This window comes from Bos mutus, chromosome 3 (genome assembly GCF_027580195.1).
Source record: "Bos mutus isolate GX-2022 chromosome 3, NWIPB_WYAK_1.1, whole genome shotgun sequence".
NCBI classification, from domain to species: domain Eukaryota; kingdom Metazoa; phylum Chordata; class Mammalia; order Artiodactyla; family Bovidae; genus Bos; species Bos mutus.
In genome coordinates this window covers 52911405-52934935 of record NC_091619.1, presented here as the reverse complement: position 1 = coordinate 52934935, position 23531 = coordinate 52911405, and the positions used below count along the sequence as shown (strand labels likewise).

At 35.7% G+C, this 23531-nt stretch overlaps 2 protein-coding genes across 5 annotated transcripts in view; one reads left to right on the top strand and one right to left on the bottom strand.

The window, feature by feature from the left end:
* The window catches only part of PKN2 (protein kinase N2), a 144782-nt gene extending 132678 nt beyond the window's left edge, over window positions 1-12104 (top strand). For 2 of the 3 annotated variants that reach the window (XM_070367738.1, XM_005888419.3), the window contains exon 22: window positions 55-12103. In XM_070367738.1, coding sequence (XP_070223839.1) covers window positions 55-258 — 204 coding nt within the window. In that variant the 3' untranslated portion in view covers window positions 259-12103. Of the gene's footprint in view, window positions 1-54 lie in introns of all 3 variants that reach the window. The other variant, XM_070367737.1, reaches the window with a different exon arrangement.
* A 9658-nt stretch (window positions 12105-21762) lies between these two features.
* GTF2B (general transcription factor IIB) overlaps window positions 21763-23531 on the bottom strand; it is a 30895-nt gene continuing 29126 nt past the window's right edge. For both annotated transcript variants that reach the window (XM_005888418.2, XM_070367736.1), the window contains exon 7: window positions 21763-22181. In XM_005888418.2, coding sequence (XP_005888480.2) covers window positions 22048-22181 — 134 coding nt within the window. In that variant the 3' untranslated portion in view covers window positions 21763-22047. The remainder of the gene's footprint in view (window positions 22182-23531) is intronic.

Genomic DNA, 23531 nt, shown 5'->3' with positions numbered 1-23531 from the left:
TCTAGCAGTTAGAAGTAGGAAACTAAACTGGTCATTTTATATTTTGTAATCCAGCTAATTGATTGGAGCGCTCTGATGGACAAAAAAGTTAAGCCACCATTTGTACCTACAATTAGAGGACGGGAAGATGTTAGTAATTTTGATGATGAATTTACCTCAGAAGCACCTATTCTGACTCCACCTCGAGAACCAAGGATACTTTCAGAAGAGGAGCAAGAAATGTTCAGAGATTTTGACTACATTGCTGATTGGTGTTAAGTTCCTACACACTGTGAAACCAAGCAGACTGACTCACAAGAAGACCTCTTAAAAATAGCAGCCCTTCATTTGCTCTCTGTGCCAACAAAAGCTGAGTTTTTTTAAACATATGAAGATGTGTTTAAAAGTACTATTCTAATACCTTCTTGAAAAGTGGCTTTTCAATGTATTTTAAACAAAATTCTGAACACTGGAAACAGTTTTATGGAGTTTAAGCTGAATGAACATCGGCCATGAAAGTCTATCACAAATGAATACTTTTGGATCAATAGTCTTATTTTTTAAAATCAGAGGGGAAAAAAAACACTCTTCTGCAGTCCCTAGCTTTGCCATATGCCTGCCTTAAATGGAAGGAAAGTTAATTAGTTAATTTTCCTTAGGTGTGTTTTACAAAAAGAGGAAAAGAGGGCTTAGGATGTTATTACTATTCACACGTAGTATGATTCTGTTTGAATAAGGCAAATGCTCTTATTTTTTTAAAGAAATTACTGTAGTATCCAAAAAAAATGTAGTAATAGTTTGTGCACATTTTGGGGCTTTTTTAAAATGAAATGAATTGATGTCTTGTATTATACATTTTCTATATTTATTAGAAAATTTTTATTGCCTTATCTTTACCAACCATGTTAACAGAGCCTCATAGCTTTCCAACTGAGCTACTTGCCAAACGATCTTATTAAATCAACCATGCTGAAACAAACAGGAACAACTAAACATCTGCATTTACTTAAAATTTTAAGAATGAGGACTTAATGATCATCCTGAACCAAGACACTGTTACCTGTATGCATTCCCAAAGTCTAGATGCCTAGTACATTCAGTCACACTTTCTTCCAGAATCAGTGAACTGATTGCTCCTTTTTTTGATATGCATTGTACATTTATCAACCTAGTTCATCTTGTTCTTGTGTCTACTGTAGAAGGGAACTATATCTTTGTTAAAACATATGGATTATCATTGTATACATGCTGTGAACATGTATATGTGCAAGTTGTAATGTATTCTATGTTGTAGGTTTATTATTTAATTTCACCACTTCATCACTTTTGTACAGTGGCCAAGCAGACACCTCAGACTCCAGCATTTACATTAAGTGCATTTGTACATTTTAGGCCACTGGATCCAGATTTTATATTGGCAGTTACTGAGGGCAGAAGCAATATATTATAACAGAATGTATAAATATTTTTGATAAAACAGTCTATATTTTATAAAAATTATTATAACACTAAAGCTGTACCTCAAAAGTCTCAAAAATAATTTGATCAAATACTTTGTACAAGGATCCATTTGTGGCTCTTTAATGCCCTTATAGGAAAGTCTTTTTGCAAGCCATGACTTTTCTACTTGCCTGGAGTTTTGGTTTTTTGTTTTGTTTTGTTTCAGTTATTTTCCCTCCTAGTCCATGACTTTATTGTTTTTCCTTAGTTCAATAATAACATCTTTGATTCCGTGCTTAGTGTGTTAGCGTTGTCATACCTCAGGAAGAGCAAGTTGTTAACTAACCAATAATGAGTTAACCATTTAATCACTATTGTCTTATGTCTTAAAAATGCTGAAGTTTAAATCCTATGAGAAAATGAAATCCTGTTGATTTATAGAGGTTTTTTGAGCTTAAAACATATATGAATATTCCACCTTGCCAGGGTATGTTGGCATGTTTTTGCTATACTCTGAGAACAGTTAAAATTGTTCAGAGATAATTTCTATTTCCTTATAAATTGATTATAAACCATGATCCCTTTGGGGAAAATCTTATAGGAAAAGGGAGCAATATGTTGTTTTAAAATTATTTTAAAATGCCAGTTCACTTCCTTGGTAAAGGACAATAGAGGATCTTAGCCAAACTGTCTGCTTTTAATGTAAACAGTGTTAATACAACATTAAAAAACACTAAATACTTTTGAGGTACAGTCTGCTCACCTTTTCTGGTTCTCAAATATGCATAGAAAGCAATGTCTAAAATAGGTTTTTAGCATTAAAAACTGACATAGCATTTTGTAACTACACAGTGTACAGAATTTTTTTTTTTTAATTAAAGTCAATCACTAAAAAAATTAGAGGGCAGGGTATATTCACACAATTAAGCTGAAGAAAGCACTAATTTTTTTCTGTAGTTTTAAAAATATATATATTTTAGTCAGATTTAAAATTTTTAAACTCTATAGAGTGTAAATATATTTTGTTATTACTGTATGTGTAAGTGACTGCTCAAGCACTTTGTAAGGAAATTAGGATATTTTAGAATGGTACACTATGCATTCAAATGAAATGTGCCTTTATGTCATTTTAAGAAAAAGTGTTTTGCAGTCATAAATTACCACAAATGCACAAATTAAAGTTTAAATAGATTGTAATTTGTAATTTTGTTTTTAAGTATTATTTCCTTTTGGAAACTTACTGTTGGTCAAAATATGTATTAGCTTTACTATATTCAATATCCTGAAGACAAGTTAGCTTTAGTTAATCTTCTTGCAGGTACTTTTAGTCCTGGGGAAGGGCAAAATCATTAAGAATCAAACCGAATTTTCTACTTCACTGGTAATACTGGGAAAATTTTGCATTTTTTTCCTATAAGTTTAGTAGCATCTTTCATTCAGTGGTTACTTATGCAATGCCTTCCGTGTGCTAGACACTAAGTATAGAAAAGTACAAAAAAGAAAGCACCAAAGTCTTCATAAATGAAGAATGGTATACATTAATGCTAAAATGTATTATATGTACTTTTGTTTGAGATTAATTTATTTAATTTTAGGACATGACTTTTTGAAAATAGGTAAACGAAAACAGATTATTAGCCATTTTGTAGTCATCTTATTCAAAAATTATGAATGGAATATTTTAGAAATGTAAAAAAGATCCATGCTATCTCTGTGACACAAATTAAGGTCGTAGTGTAAATCACATTATATGTTGACTAAGTGAAAGCTGCATTATAGATTGAAGTCTAACAGAAGTTTTACAAGTGCTGCTAATCTTTCCAAAGCACTGAGGGGTGAGTATGAGAAACCCAAAAGAGCAAATGCCAACCCATGGATCGTATTTTTAATTCAGAATTCTTATTTACCTTCTAGCTATTTTTTGATATCTAGTGTTTCTCTGATATAAGCTTCATATGTATATACAAATATAACTGTGTATTTATAAACATATGTATATAAATATATACATATATAAATAGAGGTAAGTTTTTAAAGTATCTTCTAAGTGTCAAAAATCTTGCATGATTTCTACTTCTAGTATCATGACTAAGTAGAAGCTCTCAGACATCCAAAAGGACAATATTTTGAGTCATGGCTAGTCTCATTAAAGATAAAAGTGGTCTCTGGCAATTCCTCACTCCACAGTAGTCAAACAAACTTTTGAGCATGAATCTGGACACACTAAGGCTTCAGCATCTAAGAGTTAGGGAGTATCCAAGCACAAGAGTGAGAATACTCAGAGATTAGTCCAGAGAAGTTGGAAGTTGGAGAGGATAAGAGCCAGGATGGAGGGTAGCTGACTTTGGAAATGCAGGCACCCAGAAGAAATAGAGTTGCCAAGGATGGATTTCTGTAGCACCGCTGTTATGGGGATAACAAACTTTGGAATTGCAATAGAACTTACATTCTGTGCTAAAATTCTCTAGAGGAGCTCAAGTTCTATTTTACATATCACTGTCTGTCTACTATAGTAGAATCAAATATTTTCTGAATGAAAACTTCTCTGGAATGGAAATATATAGGATTTTCACAAATCAAAATCAAGCAGTACACTATCACAGATCACCAAATAGATGAGTGACAGGAAGATATCTTTAGTGAAACCAATAAAAAAAGCAAATATAGACATCCCCTTCAAAAGACTGCAAACATTAGGACCCTTAGATGCAGAATATAACTATATAAAAATGTTTATATGCCTAAAATTTATCAGCATAAATATGTAAAATGATATTTGAAAGAAATTAACATTTTGAAAAAAAATTTTTTTAATATATATAATTGACCAAGTTTGAAACTCAGTGGAAGCATTACAGCAGATGAGACAGGTGAAAAAAGAACTTAGTTAGTCAAATAAAGCAATGAGAAAATGAAAAATCTGAAAGGAGGTTTAAGAGGTGTGGAAGATGGGAGGGAGACTCAATCAGAAGAAATGGAAGAGAGGCAGTATGTACAGAGATAATGGCTGCAAATTTCCCAGAGATGAAAAATATTTAAGAAGTACCATATTCTCCATGCAGAAACATAAATTTATGCATGGAATCATTGTTGTGAAGCTGCAAACCACAAAGGCAACATCTTGAAAATACGCAGGGGGAAAGGACTAATAGTTTAAGGGCTTCCCTGACGGCTCAGACAGTAAAGAATCTCCCTGCATTAACAGGAGACCTGGGTTCCATTCCTGGGTCAGGAAGATCCTTGGAGAAGGAAATGGCTACCCACTCCAGTATTCTTGCCTGGACAATTCCATCATTGTAGTGAAACTGCAGACCGCAAAGACAACATTTTGAAAATACCGGGGAGAAAGGACTAATTATCTATGAAAGAAAGACAAACAGTTAACTTTTCAATAGCAGCAATAGAAGCAATGGAATATTTTCAGAGCATTGAAAAATGAAATGTCAACCTGGAATTGTGTAGAAAGTAAAATTATATTTTTTAAGAATCAGAGCAATTTAAAATATTTTTTAAAAGAGTTTGGATCAAGAGTCGTACTCAAAAGGAAGTGCTTCAAGAAGAAAGAAAATGATCCCAAAATGATGATCTAAGATACAAAAAAAAGGCTTGTAAGTAAATAAAATGGTAAACAAGGAAATCTAAATAAACCAAGTCCACACATAGAAGCCTTTTTTCCCCTAGGTTAAGTCAACAGAAACCTGGATAGCAAATGTAAGAAAGTGGAGAGAAGATCAGAGCTAAAGTATTCTATTGTGTTGTTGGGGTGTCAAGGTATTGATTAACTTTAGTTAAATGTATAATCATAAAATGTCAAGATATTCACTGAATATAGTGTATATAAATTTCAAATCAAAGATAAGATGGTAGAAGTCTAAATGTATAGCAGTGTAAATAGAGAAAGCTGGTTAAAGGCTTTAGTTAAAAGCAAAGTAAAAAAGGAAATTGGCTTTCTAATGTTTACAAAAAGATCAATCTAAAATATACATACATAGAGAAGTTGGATGTAAAAGTAGGAGGAAATGTATATGATGCAAAAACCAGTCAAAGTGAAGGTGTGCTAGCTTTACTTAATATCGAACAAAACTGATTTTCGATGCATCTTGAAAAAAAGACGTTTTTGTTACCAAGAGTGGAGTGTTTCTACACAATGATAAAAGAGTAAATTCACCAAAAAGGTACAGTAATTCAAAGCACATATGTATCTAATAAAGTAGTCTCTAAATACAAACTTTAAGAGCAACTTAAAAATAACAAATATTCATTAGGGTGGAAGAGTTCAACTCACATTCTTGGACAACAGACTTTTTAATTAGCAAAGATATAAAATGTTGAAGAAAACAATAAGCTTGGTCCAGTGGGCATACATAGATTTCTGCATCCAACAATTAAGAGAATCTACATTCTTTTCAAATACGTTTACAAAATGGAGCATTTACAAAAATTGCAGAAAATTGTAAAATTATACCAATTATATTTTCTGACTAGTTAGAATAAAAAGATTATATATGAATTTTATCTCATAAATATTGATATAAAAATACTAAAAAATATTAGCAAATCAGATTCAGTGATATATATAAAACACACTTCCATTAGCAAATTAAGGATGACTTAGTTTAGAAAATCTGTAATTGTCATTTACCATAGTAACAGGTTATAGAAGAAAAGGTAATAGATTTAGAAACAGCTGATCACATTCATGCTTTAATAGGGCATGGCAGAGTTGGTTAAACTGATAAGTGATATATATAGTAAAACAAAAAACACAAGTAACAAAACTCAATGGCATCATCCCATATGAGGAAACATTCTCTTTAAAACTGGGGAATAGGGCTAGGATGCCTGTTATTACTACTTTTCAACATTGAACTCTGCTACTCTCAATAATATAAGCATTCAAAGGAGGATGTAAAATGGTTGTTATGATTATCAACCTAGAAAACTCAAAGACTACAATTAGCTAACAATCATAGTTGATCTAAGATTCTGGTTATAAGATGAAGATACAAAAAGCCAGTGACATGTCTTTGGATCATTATCAAGTAATTAGAATACAAAATATTTTTAAAAAACAACCTTTCAATAGCGATGAAATTTAAGTTACCTAAAAATAAATTTAACAAAAGATGTGCAAAATCAGTTGTTTCTGTTTTTTTTTAATTCTTTACAGGGAGACATTAAAGAAGACCTAAGTAAATGTAGAAATATCCCATCTTATCATGTGCTACCAAGTTTTCCTCAAATTGCTCTGTAGGTTTAATGCAACTCCAGTCAGAGTTTCAACATCTTTTTTTGGTAGAACTTTACAAGTTCATTCTAAAATTTATATGGGGCTTACCTGGTAGCTCTTAAAAGAATCCACCCGCAATGCAGGAGATCCCGGTTCGATTCCTGGGTTGGGAAGATCCCCTGGAGAAGGGAACGGCTACCCACTCCAATATTCTGGCCTGGAGAATTCCATGAACTGTATAGTCCATGGAAAGTTTATATAGAACAAAAAGTCAATAATAGTAAAGAATAGTTTTAAAAATTTCTGAAGAACAAAGAGGAGGAGAAGGAATTTACCCTACCACATATGAAGAATTTAAAAAGTGTAGCAATTATTTGTAGAATTGGTACATATTACAAATTAAACAATAAGGCCAAGGAGCAGACCCACACACATATATATATATAACTTGATATACAAAAGAAGCAACCTGGGGACTTCCCTGGTGGCACAGTAGATACGAATCCGCCTGCCAGTGCAGGGGACACAGGTTCAATCCCTGGTCTAGGAAGATCCCAGAGACAACTGAGCCCATGCACTGCAACAAGAGAAGCCTCCACAGTGAGAAAGCTGCCCACCACAACTAAAGAGTACCCCTGCGCACCACACCCAGAGGAAGCCCACACAGCAATGAAGATAAAGTCAATAAAAAGTTTTAAAAAGAGCAATATGACAATTTAGTGGAGAAAAATAATGTTCCATAGAGCCAGGAAAATTGCTTACCCATATGGAAAGGGAAAAAGAAACTGAATTTCTGTGTCACACCATCCTAAAATTTCAAATGAATTTAAAAAAATGTCGAAAATAAGACATCAATCAGTGAAAATACTATATACATAGGATAAGAAAGCACTAAAATGTAAGAAAAATTCATAATTCAACCATAGTAAAATTCAAAAGTTCTGTTTATGAGAAGACATCATAAAGTAAAAAGGCAAGTCACAAACTGGAAGATTATTTCCATCATGTAACAGAATGATAGCTAATATACATTAAAAGTTCCTGAAATTCAATAAGGAAGACAGTGACAAAGTTCAAAAGATATGAACAGATATTTCACATGAACAGTATATGTGTCCAGTCTCAACTGTTCTTAGAAACTACAAAATCAAGACCATACTGAGATAAAATTGTGTGCTGTGCTCAGTTGCTCAGTCGTGTCCAACTCTTGTGACCCTGTGGACTGTAGCCCACCAGACTCCTCTGGCCATGGGATTATGCAAGCAAGAATACTGGAGGTGCCATTTCCTCCTCCAGAAGATCTTCCCAACTCAGGAGTTGAACCCACATCTCCTGTGGTTCCTGTATTGGCAGGCAGATTCTTTACCACTGAGCAATTGCACACATTCAATTGACAAAAATTTTACATTCAGCTCATATCAAGTGGTAGAGATGGAGTGGAACAAAGATCTTGTGTAAATTGTTGTGAGGAGTATAAAGAAATAGCCACTCTGGGAACACAATTTGGTGTTATCTTGTAAAGTTGAACATTTACATACTTTGGTTCCCAGCAGTTCCACTTGGGTACTATACTATAGCCTTCCCAGGTGGTGCAAGTGGTAAAGAATCCGCCTGTCAATGCAGGAGATGTAAGAGACATGGGTTCAATCCCTGTGTTTGGAAGATGCCCTAGAGGAGGAAATGGCTACCCACTCTGGTATTCTTTCCTGGAGAAAGTGCATTGACAGAGGAGCCTGGTTGGCTACAGTCAGTGGGATGGAAAGAGTTGGACATGACTGAGCATACAGTGCACTGTATCCTAAAGAAACTCTTTCTACATACACACAATACTGTTCCTGGCACTATTTGTAAGCAAAATTGGAAACACCCCAAATAGTTATCAATGGAAGAAAATGGTTTAATAAAATATAATTAAACCGTGAAATATTACAGAGCAATGATGATCAACTGCCCCTATAGTGAACGGTACAAAAGAGCAAAATATGTGAAAGAAGCTAATAAAGACTATGTACAGTGTCATAGAAGTTTTTGAAAGTTAAAAATTAAGCCAAACCAAACATAAATGTGATAAATTGCTTTTCTTTTCTTTTTTAAGCAAGTAATTGTTGAAAAATAAAGATAGGATTACCTGATGAAATGAAAGAATATGATAGGGGTGGAATACACATGATGATGCAAAGAGCTGACTCACTGGAAAAGACCCTGATGCTGGGAAAGATTGAAGACAAAAGGAAAAGAGGGAAGCAGAGAATGGGAGATTTGGATGGCATCACTGACTCAGTTCAGTTCAGTCACTCAGTTGTGTCTGACTCTGCGACCCCATGGACTGCTGCACACCAGGCTTCCCTGTCCATCACCAACTCCCGGAGCTTGCTCAACTCTTGTCCATCAAATTGGTAATGCCATCCAACCATCTCATACTCTGCCGATATTTGAGCAAACTCCGGGAGATAGTGAAGGACAGGGACGCCTGGCCTGCTGCAGTCCATGGGGTTGCAGAGAGTCAGACATCACTTAGCAACCGAACAACAATAATACTGATAGGTAGAAGTTTAGATCTTCCGTTTGGATGGTGATTTAATTAGTTCAGTAATATTAATAAATTATATACTCCTCACCATCTTGAATCCTCACTTTTCTCCTCTTCTACCTTATATTGCCATCTCCATCATACTGTTTAATGTATATCCTCAGCCCCCTGCTCCTCTCTTGCTTCTTAACCCTGTTAAACCCATCCAAATCTGTATTAAATCTGTTTCTGCATCTAAACAACCATGCTAGCTTGTCTCACTACCATGAAGTGAGCCAGTACGAAATTTCCTTAGTCTGGTGGTTCTCAAACTTTAAAGTGTATTAGGATCTCAGAATCATTAGATCAACTTGTACATGAGGCTTATCAATCAGATAGTTCATTTTGGTTTTTTTTTTATATTGGTTTGTATGAGTTCTTTGTATATTTTGGATACTAACTCCTTCTCTGATACATGGTTTGCAAACACTTTCTCCCATTCCATAGGTTGCCTTTTCATTTTGTTAATTTTCTCTTGCTGTGCAGTAGCTTTTTAGTTAATGTAGTCCCACTTACTTATTTAGCTTTTGTAGCTTATGCTTTTGGTATCATATCTAAAAAGTCATTGCTCAGACCAGTGTCAGGAAACTTTTCCTATGTATTTTTGAAGTCTTATGGTATTAGATCTTAGGTTTACATCTTTAATCCATTTTGAATTAATTTTTGTGAATGGTGTCAGAGATCCAGTTTCATTTTTTTCACATGGTTGTCCAGTTTTCCTAGCACCCTTTATTGAAGGGGCTATCTTTTCCCCATTGAGTGTTCTTGGATCTCTTGTCAAATATTAATTGATTATAAATGTGGCGGGGGACATATTTCTGGACTCTGTACTGTGCTATGTCCACTTTTATGCAAGTACTGTGCTGTTTTAATTAGCTATGTATTTTAGTTTAAAATGAGCAAGTGTGAATGAATGCCTTTGGTTTTGTTCTTTCTCAAGATCACTTTGGTCATTCGAGTTTCCTTTTGTGGCTCCAAACAAATTTTTAGGATTATTTTTTTCTATTTCTGTGGAAAATATCATTGGAATTGTGACGGAGACTGCAGTGAATCTATAGATAACTTTGAATAATACAGATGTTGTGTATAGAAACACAACTGATTTTTATATGTTGATTTTACATCCTGTAACTTTACTGAATTTGTTGATTAATTCTAATTTTTTTTGTTTCAGTCTGTAGGATTTTCTTTATATAATATCATGTAATCTGCAAATAACAACAATTTTACTCCCTTCTTTCCAATTTGGATGCCTTTTCATTTCTTGCTCAACATTTTTCTCACTCCAGTTTTGATCGCTTGCTGACTTTGCTGTAGCTTTATTTGCTTATACGTTGGAGCCAGATATACTGTCTTTATGTCAAAGCGATCAGTTTGTCCTCCAGCATCAAAACACATTGCCGTTATTAAGATGAGCATTAGTTTAAGTGATGGGCTTGCATCTAGGAACTATGTTGTATACCCCACCGAACAAACACCTGTGAAAGGCATGTGAAATTGAGACCAGCTGAGAGACAGTTCACCTGCCTCCCTTATCATGTTCACTCTGAAAAATAGATTGATTAAGATATGGAGTAAAACAGGAGACAAACTGGTAGCAAAATTTACTTTTCTTTCTCTCTTGTATGGGTGTACATGCCAAGTAGGTATTTGTATAAATGAAATATGTGCTTGATGTTGCCAAGGATATATAATTATGTAATTTGTAAAACACCCCTCCTCTCTTCAAATAATCAGCACTGTGTATCTCCTAGGCATGAACATAAACAGAAAGAAATCTAAGAGATCAAGATCACCATCTTGGCACTGGGCTTTCCAGGGCAGTTTAAGTGTTCCCATTTTCACTGACATTTTAGATCTTGCCTTTTAACCCCACCCACTTTCTATTCAGTTCTATTTTATTCACTTGCTTGTCATCCTAATCAGATCTCTGACCTGAAACCATTGCCTGCTTGTGACCTTAGTATTACCACTTTTCCCTGTTTTTAGAAGCACAACAGTAATATTTAAAAATTTCAGTATTCTACCATATATGATCGCATTTAATCCCCAAGGCTATCCCTGTGAAGGTGGCCGAGTGAAGTAAGTTGCCCCAGCTCACACAGCTGCTAAGTGGCAGAGCCAGAACCTTGAGCCCTTCTTTGCCCAGTGTTTTTTTTTTTTTTTCTTGTTATGCTACAAACCTTTTAAGTTGGTTTTAAATTAGGCCAGTAGATAGTCAACTCCCCCTGAAAGTAAGATGAAGACAGAATAAAATTAAAACTCCGCTTTACTTTCCCCCAGGAATACTAACTACATCAGTGGTATTACATACTTCTTATTGTATTACATCAGGAGAAATGTAATATCACATTTTTCCACTAAGTTTGATCACTTGTTTAAGTTGATGACCATGAGAGCTCTGTTTGTGAATACATATTTTTCCTTTATAACTAACAGACAATCTGAGACAATACATTTTTTTTCCAAACAACCTTCCTCCCAATACTTACCTGAATAACTTACTACATTGGGAGTTGCAGAATAATTTTCCAACGCTAGTATTTCATCTACATGTGATAACTGCCATTCCTGTTAAGTTTTCCCTTTATCCTCCTAACCTCACTTAAAAAATAAAATTGAGTATTGTGTGGGTTTTTTAAAAATCATTGTATTATAATCCATTGCTATTACTATTTTTTTTCTTGGATGCTTCAATTGTCCCCAGACTTGAACCCATTGGTGTTTGAGTACCTCCTTGCTTGCTTGTGCTATGAGATGTTCTTGTCCCACTATATGCAATCCCTGCAAAAGCTGGAATTAGCCCTTTTTATGAGAAAGAATATTTAGAAACTTAAAATCTGCTGTTGTGAAGTCATGATTTCTAAATCCTTTCAGTTGATATAGAAATAAACCTTTTTCAAAATTATGAGTTTATGCTGATTTAAATGGAACATTTCAGGATTCTTTATCAACTTTTCTTCATTTCATATTTTTATGTCTGTTCTGCCATTATAGACCCTCATTTTTAAGAGTCTGTATTTGTGATTCAGTTTCATACTAGAAAGCATTTTTCACTTGTTTTAGAAAAACTTGTTCAGTTTACCAAAGTGATCACTATATTTGAAAAGTAACAGGAGGGACTTCCCTGGAGATCCAGTGGTTAATACTCATTGCTTCCACTGCAGAAGGCACAGGTTTGATCCTTGGTCAGGGAACTAAGATCCCACATGCCACGCCACATGGCCAAAAAAAAAAAAAAAATGATATGAAAGCTTAAAAGCTTCATGTCACTACCTTCAATGCCTCAATGGGAAATAGGCAAACACATCAATGGTCCTGAAAAAATCCAATTTTTAGGTAATTGTTGTTACAGTTCCTAATTTCTATTTTCTTTTTTGCTATTTATACAAAGTCATCACACTCACAAGTTTATTTCTCCTAGTGTACAGATTCATATTTTAGATTCTCAGTGGAATCCAGGTCAGTATTTTTGACATTGATAGCATTATGGTGAATTATAGTATTTGCTTCTTCATGCTTTTTATATTTTAGTGAGCCGTTTTTGAGTTGCTGGTTTATTTTGTGAAATATGGATATAATATAAAAAAATTATGAAAAATGTGAACTAACCAAGACTAAACAATATGCAAATGAAAATACCTTACTGCCTTATCTGATTGGCACAGTCTGTGTAGGTGCATGCAATATTTAAGAATGTAATTATTAACAAGAGTTAGGTTTCTATGGAAATAGTAACTACTTTTATCTTTTACAAATTTGAAATTGTGTGAAAAAACCTTAATCCCAGTAATTTTATCTTTGGCCCCCAAACTGCTTATAAACCACTTAGTAGACTTCTAGGGATTTCCAGCATTTAAACACTGTAAAAAAAAAAAAAAGTCATAGCGTTTTCTAATCCACCATCCTGGGCTCATCAAAACCCAGGCTTTTCTGATAAAGCAAATAAGTTGCAATTTGATTTCTAAAGAACCCCTGATGCCTCCTTGGTACCTGCTTTTTCTTTACACACTGATACTACTGCTTCACTATTCCTTCAAGTTGTGTTATAGTCTAGTTAGAATAGGTAAGAAATAAATGCCAAAATGACCTTTTAAATGTTGTCATTTGAGGCCAATGCTCTAAATTGGAGACCTTTGAAATGAGGCCTATGAAGAAAAAAGCAGTCTAAATTAAAGTGTGCATGAACTGTTTGAACTGGAAATTACTTCTAGTTTAGTTAATAGAACTATATAAATTAAAAGTAATGCATATATATGTATTTCTTTATTCTGTGTTGTGTCTTTTCCATGTTGAGATGTCCAAGCCTAGAATTCGGGAAGAGGCCTGGGCTGGAGAGGTTTACAGTGGGAACAAGGGGCGATCTTTCAAGAAGTTTGGCTATGAGAGCAAGAAAGTGCCAAGGAGCAAAGAGTTTAGGGCCCAGAAGAGACTGCACTGTGCTTACGTGTTGATGGGAGGGTGCAAGCCAGCCAAACTGCTGTCATGCCCACAGGGTCCAGGCAGTAGGAGGCCACCTGGTTTGATTCATGGTGATCATTTTCAGTCTTCCCAGAGATGGGCCTAAACCCAGTGAACTCAATGGTAATCATTTTCCAGATTCTGCTAAGGGAAAAACAATCTTTCTCTGACCACTCACTCTCAATATAGAATTAATCAAGTTCTCACTTGATCCCCCACCATAATCTGCACAATACTCTCCATGCTGTATTGCATTTATTTGTGTACATGTCTCTTTTCTCGATAAGTTGTGTTTTATTCAGCTTAGATGCCAAGTGCACAGCTCTGTTGCTGATGCACTGTAGCATTCAATAAAGAGTAATAGGCTTTTATTAAGTAATAAGATTCATTAAAAATAAAATCAGGCCTTTTGTGTTACTCTACGGAATCTTCACAACAACCTTGTGAAAAACGGTAAGTATTCGCAGTTTCTAAGTAAGAAACCTGAGACTTAAGAAAGCTAAGTAACTTGTGCAAAGTCACACAGTAAGTGGAAGAGTCAGGACTCCAGCCCAGTCTTTACAAGATTCATGTTCTTAAGCTCACTATAGTCAGTTGGGATTGAATAAGTGAATGACTGGATGGGTATAAAGGAATTCAAAGGGATAAAATTCCCATAAATGAACTACCACACCACTTTTTAAACATAACACATACTCAGAATGTGTAGTTGCTTAACAAATGCTTTTTGTTGGAAAAAAAATGGAACAGTTGCAAAACTGAAATTAAGGGTAAACTGTTAACCACTGGAGGCTTCTTGCTGTCTTATTCTTTGTAGAATACAAAAAGGATTAACATCCATCCTATCTTTGTTCATCTTTGTATACATTGCTTCAAGAGTTTAATGATACTAAAAAGACCAACTCTTCATGGGAAAGGAAAGTGTCTTTTGCTTTAAAACTTACCTGCAAAACAATAAGGCCCTATAGCAGAAAACTATATTCAATATTGTGAGATAAACCATAATGGAAAAGAATATGTATACATAATATGTATGTATATCATACAAGAATGCTGCTGCTAAGTCATTTCAGTCGTGTCCAACTCTGGGCGACCCCATAGATGGCAGCCCACCAGACTCCCCCGTCCCTGGGATTCTCCAGGCAAGAACACTGGAGTGGGTTGCCATTTCCTTCTCCAATGCATGAAAGTGAAAAGTGAAAGTAAAGTCGCTCAGTCGTCCAACTCTTCGCGACCCCATGGACTGCAGCCTACCAGGCTCCTCCGTCCATGGGATTTTCCAGGCAAGGGGACTGGGGTGGGGTGCCATCACCTTCTCCATCATACAAGAATATGTATACATAAAATAAATGTATACATATATATAAATATATATATAACTGAATTTGCTGTGCAGCAGCAACTAATGCAATATTATAAATTATGTATCAATAAAATACAAAAATAAATTTTTGAAAAATAGCACTATTGCCTGAAAAGACCACACAAACCTATTTATCCTCTTCTGCTTCAGGCATAAGGTTGACTACATCTGTAACTGTCTCAGAGGCACCCAGAGCAGTATGTGAAGCCCTTGCTTGCAGTACGTGCTGGGTGCGACTGCCGCTCATGGTCCCCAAGGCCACCAGCCTAGGCTTGTTGGTCCCGCTGGCACTGTGTCAAGCCACCCCATGACTGAAATAACATGGGGATGTCATGATCTCAAATTTGAGATCTTAATTTATATCTAAATTAAGAACTCAATTTTATATCTAAAAAACTTCAAGAAAGTCTGGGATTTTTGGTTTGTTTTTGGTGGGTAGTTTTGCTTTCTAGCCTCTGCTATTCAGGGATGTATGCTAGAAAGAAGTTAGTGAAGTGAAAGTCCCTCAGTCATGTCTGACTCTTTGCAACCCCTTGTACTATGTAGTCCATGGAATTATCATTGCATAATAATTACACTATATTCTACAGATTGAACTTTACTTAAATCATTCTAAAAGTGCCCTTTGTTCCCCTTCCCCCATTTTTTTTTTCTTTCAGCATTCTGAATTGTTTCTTTAGGTTTAACCTAAAGGCAATTGTAAGAAAATAACCCAAAGAATTCACCTTTATTTCAGGTTGCTTCTTCAGACAATACAAGGTAAGCTTTTACCAAACCCGCTCATTATTTTCTCTGAATCATTGCCAGGGTCATTTTCATAGTAAGAGTTGAAAGTTTCTCTTTTTAAGTAAACTACTCAGTTCTAGAAACTTGCATAGAATGAGAAAAGAAACCTAAAAAGTTTAGTGCTTAACCATTTGATCTATAAATGAATCATTTTAGTCATAAGGATATACTCCAGTGTGGTTTCCTATCCCAAAAAACAAATCAACCCTCTTAATTAAAGTCAACCAATTTTTCCTATTGAGGTATAATTGAAAAATGTCACATTTCATTATATTTATATAGTTTCAGGTATATGACATAATGACTTGGTATTTTTATTGGATTGGCCAAAAGGTTCATTCAAGAAATTGTGTTGTAAAGTTATCACCACAATAATTCTAGTTAACATCTGTCACAATACATGGTTACAAAATTATTTTTCTTGTGATGAGAACTTTTAAGATCTATTTTCTTAGCAACTTTCAAATAAGCTATAATTACCACCTATATTTTACATCCCCATGACTTACTTTTTAATGGAGTATAATTGCTTTACAATGTTGTGTTACTTTCTGCTGTACAACGAAGTGAACTAATTTTATGAGTTTATACCCTTTGGTCACCTTCAGCCATTTCTCCCACTCTCCCCACCCAAGCACCAGTTTGTCCTCTGTGAAGTCATTTTGGTTTTTGTTTTTGGATACCATGTGTGAAATTGAACAGTGTTTGTCTGACTGATTTCACTTAGCATAATGTCCTCAGGGTCCATCCATGTTGTCACAAATGGCTGAAGACTATTCCATTGTATCTGTATATCGCGTCTTCTTTATCCGTTCAAGCATCAGTGGACACTAAGGTCATTTCCAGAGCTTGGCTGTTGTAAATAATGCTGAAATGAACATGGAGGTGCATGTATCTTGAGTTAGTGGTTTCATTTCCTTCAGATAAATACCCAGAAGTGTAATTGTTAGATCATATGGTAGTTCTATGTTGTTTTTAAGGAATCTCTATACTGTTTTCCATAGTGGCTGTACCAATTTACATTCCCACTGATAATGCATGAGGATTCCTTTTTCTTCACAGCCTTGTTTAACACTTGCTTATTGTCTTTTTGGTAACAGCCAGTCTAATAGTTGTGAGGTTATACCGTACCGTGGTTTGGATTCGTGTTTCCGTGATTATAGTGATGTTGAGCACCTTTTCATGTACCTGTTGGGCATCTGTATATCGTCTTTGGAAAAATGTCTATTCAGATCCTTTGCCTATTTTTTTAATTGAATTGTTTGGGAGAGAGGTTGCTTTTGTTTTGGTATTGAGTTGTATATTATTTTGGATATTAACTCCTTATCAGAGAGATGACTTACAAATATTTTCTCCCATTCTGTAGGCTGCATTTTCATTTTGTTGTTTCCTTTGCTGCACAGAAGTGATTTCACCTCACTAGTGATGTGAACATTTCACCCTAATGATGTTCTTACTGTAAAATGAAGGAGTTATAGTAGGTCATTCATTTTTAACCTTCCTTTCAAAATCGCCAGCACGTAACAAAGTCAGAGCAGAAGCAGGCTGGGGGCCCAGGTCATCACACAGTGGAAGCCTGTCTTCCATCGAAGCCCTAGCCTACATAGTTTGATGTCCATGCTACTGGAAAACCCTTAATGAAATGCCTTTTAGAGTTGTCATTCAACATCCACCATCTCCAATATGATGGCAGACTCAAAAGTCAGAGAGCTAAATTGTGGTGTAAGAGCCCAAATCCAAGCCCCTATTTTGTACTGAAGAATATACCTCTGCTCACATTGACAAATTAGGAGTGAGAGGAGCTGTTCAAATACCAGATGTTTGTTGGGCCACAGCAACGCAGCAGGATGTTGAAAGTTCTGAGTCCTTTTCTGATATTTCATTGTTAAAGAAACTGATTTCTGCATGTTAATCTTGTATCCCACTTCAACATCCTAAGATAAACCATAATGGTAAAGAGTATTTTAAAAATGTATATATGTGTATAACTGAATCACTGTGGCTATACAGCCACAGTGATTTACACATTGTAAATCTTCAGTTTAAAAAAAAAGAGGAATGATGAACTAAAAAAAAACCCAAACCAAATAATGGCGGTACCAACCATAGGTTGTTGCAGGTCAGAAAGACTATGAGGTTATGGTACTCTGCAGAAAAAAAGTTTTATTGTCAGTTTTTCCCTTCTCCTCTTTCCCCAAGTATGAGCTTGAGCCTCCCAGAATGGCAGCTAAATGTCCCCCCAGCCAGAGAAATGCCAGTAAGAATTATGAATGAAGTTTGTGCTTTTGAGAGACGCTGGTGCCCTGATGGCCTGGAGATCAGCTGAATGGCAGTTTCAGTGACACCTTAAGATCTTGAGATCCTGATGAAAGAAGTATGTATGTGTAATATCTGAGATGGGGAGAGCAAGGTGTTTAGGGGGCCAGGGAATCTCTCAGTAGCTCTGCAATTGGCAGATGAGATTAAAACTCCAGCAACAGGAAAAGTCAGGGCCACTGACAATTGGAAATATTGGCATGGGGCACAGAGGCCTCTTGGCTGGATTAGGACCAGATGGGTAACAGGCTGACCCCTCCCAGCTGTTCATCTTGATAATTAAAGTAAATCTTGCACCTGTGATACAAAATTAGCTCAGAAACCAAAGATAACCCTGGGTAAAGTACATTTGTTGCTCTGAACACAAAGGCTTACTATCAAGAGGCATTTAGTTTAAGCAGCATTTCAATTAGTCAGATAAAAGAACAGTTTCTAGCTATTAACTCTTTGTCATCTGAGCTGATTTAAAAATAATGCAAACCTCACTCTGAGGAACTTTCCCCAGAGCCAGATACAAATACTACATTGAATAATTCTGTTCATTTAGAAACCGGTCTATTTGAAAGCTACGACTAAAATCAGTCCTGAAGCAGCATCCTATGAAATAAACTTCAACTTTATGGTTTAGTAGAAAAGAACACTGGATTGAGAGACCACCAGACCTGAGTTAGTCCTCTCTCTGCTAAGCAAACCTGGACACAGCTTTTGGTTTCTCTGTGCTTCTCTCAACTACAAAATAGGGAGATTAAACTGGAGTAAACTCAGATTCCATGAAATTCATAATCAAGTCCTTGAATGAGATTATTAGCAGAGAATGCCAATTATTGTGGCTTTCAGTTAAACCTTTGTTTCAAATACCCAAATGGAAGGGGCCACAGTAAACAAGTTTTCTACTGTTCAAAAGACGCTGGCATGCACTTTACCGTCATTGTTCATAGAAATGGCTTGCACAGCTCACTAATATCCCTAAGTTGCTGAAATGTAGGCCCTCGAACAGAAGGTGGCTTCAACTTCTACAGCTCTCAATGAAGTGGCGAGCTTTTGCCACCTTGAGGTTAAGACTCTAAGTGCTGTTCTCTAAAAATGCAAATACACCTCCTGCCTACAGCTTACTCTTTAAACAGTTTCATTGATCCATTTTTTAAAATATATTTTTAAAAAAGACCAAGTTATTGATATAGCTGAGTAGCAGGAGCTAGTTCCCTTTTCTTTTTGCTTACCTACATTTTTCTAGTTATCTTATGGCATCTGGTCCCATCACTTCATGGCAAATAGATGGGAAAATAGTGGATGACTTTATTTTCGGGGGCTTCAAAATCACTGCAAATGGTGACTGCAGCCATGAAATTAAAAGACACTTACTCCTTGGAAGAAAGTTATGACCAACCTAGACAGCATATTAAAAAGCAGAGACATTACTTTGCCAACAAAGGTCCGTCTGGTCAAAGCTATGGCATTTCCAGTGGTCATGTATGGATGTGACAGTTGGACTATAAAGAAAGCTGAGCCGAAGAATTGATGCTTTTGAACTGTGGTGTTGGAGAACACTCTTGAGAGTCTCTTGGACTGCAGGGAGATCCAACCAGTCCATCCTAAAGGAGATCAGTCCTGGGTGTTCACTGAAGGACTGATGATGAAGCTGAAACTCCAGTACTTTGGCCACCTGATGCAAAGAGGTGACTCATTTGAAAACACCCTGATGCTGGGAAAGATTGAAGGCAGGAGGGGAAGGGGATGATAGAGAATGAGATGGTTGGATGGCATCACCAATGATGGACATGAGTTTGGGTAAACTCCGGGAGTTGGTGATGGACAGGGAGGCCTGGCATGCTGCAGTCCATGGGGTTGCAGAGTCGGACATGACTGAGCGACTGGACCGAATACATTTTTTAGCCAAGAAAATGAAAAGACTAAACAAATATTACTATACCCAAACTGCAGCTTTATTTTAAAAAGAAAATATAACAAACAGAAAGAAATTAAATACCAAAATGCTGGTGACTATTTCCAGGTGGCTCATGGGTGTTTTCATTATGCATTTTCTAAATTTCTGTAATGCACATGCACTAACCTTTGATAATTGCAAAAATAACTTTTAAAAAGATCTATTTATCTGGTTGCAGCTTGTAGAACGTCATTACTGAACAGTGGTTTTGTGGTCAATCACTAGAAATTGTGGAGCATTAGAGGAGGGAGGCTACTGCTCTCAATCTACACTTGGAAAGATGGAGATGTGTGGTGCCCAGGAAGGGAGATGTGATGCCCAGGAAGGGAGAGTAACCTAGGATTCTGTTTCTTCCTAGGCCCCACTCTGGGTGAGATAGGCTCTACGTGCCTGGAGTCTACATTTCATCACTATCCTTGCAATCCTTTATTTGGGTTATAGTGTTCTTCTGTCGATTTGTCTAGTATTCTCCCACAGCTGTGAGTAGTGCTATGTCAATGTCCTACATTTTGTGCAAGGGAGAAATATCATTTGTCTTCATCGTCTGATACCTTTCCCTTCCATGGTCAACAGAAATGACAGGGGAGGTCTGATCTTCTAATAGGGAAAATTCCTTCCTGGACCAGGGCTGGAATTTGCCCACCAAGGCCACAACAGGAGACTGTCTTTTAAATCTAGTTAGTACTGAAAAGTGAAGTGTTAGTCACTCAGTCGTGTCTGACTTTTTGTGACCCCCATGGACTGGAGCCCACCAGGTTCCTCTGTCCATGGAATTCTCCAGGCAAGAACAGTGGAGTGGATAGCCACTGCCTTCTCCAGGGGATCTTCCCTACCCAGGGATTGAACCCTGGTCTGCTGCGCTGCAGGTGGATTCTTTACTGAGCCACCAGGGAAGCCCAAACTAGTGTTAACCTCTTTACAAATGTGTAAGAACCATGAGACCTATTTTGAAGCAGTACAGTTTATAGAGATGTTTAGCATGGATTCAAGGCCCCAGTACAAACTACCTAATTAGCAAAAGGGCAAAATGTTGTTGGTCTTCGCTTACACTGCCTAGCAGTCAGTTCAGTTTAGTCGCTCAGTCGTGACAAGAAACCTTAAATTAGTGTTTGTCAAAGAGTGATATGCAAAACATCTTCACATCACAACCACCGAGGGGGGGTGCTTGATAAAAAAATTCCTGGACATCCTTAGGCCCAATAGTTTCCATTTTAAATACTGTTTTAGACTATGAGTATCCAAAATGTAAAAATAACAAAGAAGTATAGATATGCAGATTCTATAGACTAAAATGTAAACATCTGAAAACTGACATCTGGCTCTACTACTAATTATTTCGCTCAACTAGCTCACTGAGAAAAAACACATACTTACACATTCTTACATTTCTAAAGCCAGTGCCTTTCAAGGCCCCATTTAATCACTTCTTGCTTATTAATACACAAGTATTAAAAAATCACACACATACCCTCTTTCAAACTGCAAACTAAATATGTTCAACAGTGGTTCCTCAAAAGCCTATTATTTCCACAACTTTATTATAATAAGAAAATTAAATATATATGAAAACAGTAATGGAAAACAAGGACCTCTATCAGCTTTATTAGCTGCAATATGCATTGTATGTGATTATATATATAAATTAAAAATTACATATGTAACATAACAAAAACTTTAGTTTTGAAAAACATTTTATTCAAGAATTTCAAATATTTTCCAAAATACAGTTTCCTAGATTGCTACAAAAGAAAGCAAATTTAATATGAAATTTAAATCATTAAATATGTTTCACTAGTATATACATACAGAATGCCAAGCAATTTATATTTAGCCCTGGAATGCGTACCATGTCTTTTGTTTTTCCTTATTAAAGGCTCAATCCAGCACTTGGTATATATAGGCTATGTACAACAGGCAAAGTTCAGTGTTCACAGGAATTTCACATTAGCTTCCTCAACTTATAGCTGTGGTAATTTGTCCACAGGGGTGTCAAACTTGAAGTCTGTAGGAAACAGATCTGGGGCCCGAGGATAGATTAGTCTGTACGACTGCCTGATTGTAACATCAGCAACACCAGCAATATCTCCAATCTCTAAAAGACAAAAATCAAAGTATTAAGTATAACTTCCATCCTACCTCCCTTCCACCTGCATTCTAATTTTGGGACCTGGTAGTATAAAATGTCTAAGTGAAAAAACAAAAATACTTTTTAACAGTTAAAAAGTAGAAAGTAGGGCTACAGTAACAACAATAATGGTCTCAATATCTATTATCTCAAAGGGTTGTTGTATTAACATTAAAAAGTTTACTATATGTAAAACATCTGAACAGTTCAGAGCATAGCAGAATGTGTGGTAACTATTATATTGCTTCCTATATTTAGAACTGACTTCTTCACAATAAATTTTTTTGAGGATCACAGAAGTAATCCACGAATACATTCTTATAAAGAAATTCACTTTATTATTTCTGTGTTTTAAAGTTCCCCTACATCTCCCCTAGCAAACCTCTGTTAAGAGGTTCTTATAAGGTTAAAACCAAATGGGATCACACTATAAATATTCTTCTCCAAACTTTTTTCTATTTAACACATCTGAGATCAAATAGCTATATATTACAGCATGATGTAGATGGTTTTCACTATTATACTGGAGCATATATATTGAGCTCATTTGAGTTATTTCTATAGTCTATTAAGGAATCCAAGAATGTGCATTTACCATTCAAACTCAAGTGTCACTTTTTTCTTCTTTTAAATGAAGTCCCAAAGGACTGCCACATGACAATTATTTGGTTAGTTATACTTAAAATAGATTTTTAAAACACATCCTTTAATACAACCTCATTTTATCTTTTCAGAGTTTTATCTTTTCCAGTTCAAACTAGTGAGATTTTATGGCTTCAAAGTGTGGATGTGGCCATCAATAAATAATATTAAATTTCCTTACCTTATGTTACATTATATTTTTCTGGACATAAATACCAATTTATATAAACTATTTGTATATCAACTAGCTGCTGGGCAGGGAAAGAAAGGACCTTATATTTCAAGAAAACCCTTCATGTGAAACACAAAGTGTCAAGAAGATTAGAATAAACTTTACAACTATTAATAGGAATGAAGGTAAGGACAATCTGTCCAGCCACAACTTCTCAATTTTCCAAGACGACTCAAAATTTTCTTGAAAAATGCAAGTGGAGCCCAAAGGGAATGGATAATGGCACATTTAAATAACTAATGGCTGGCTTCTTCTGCCTAATCATTCTTCTATCTAATTTATTACTTTTATTAACATAGGAACATACAGCGTAAGCTGAGGTAAAAGGCTATTCTGAATAGGGTATTAAGTTATTGCAGCAAGTAATTTCACTACCTCACTTTTAAATTTAGGACTGCTCCTTTTTCTTTACAAAACTTTTTGAGGATCACAGAAGTAATTAA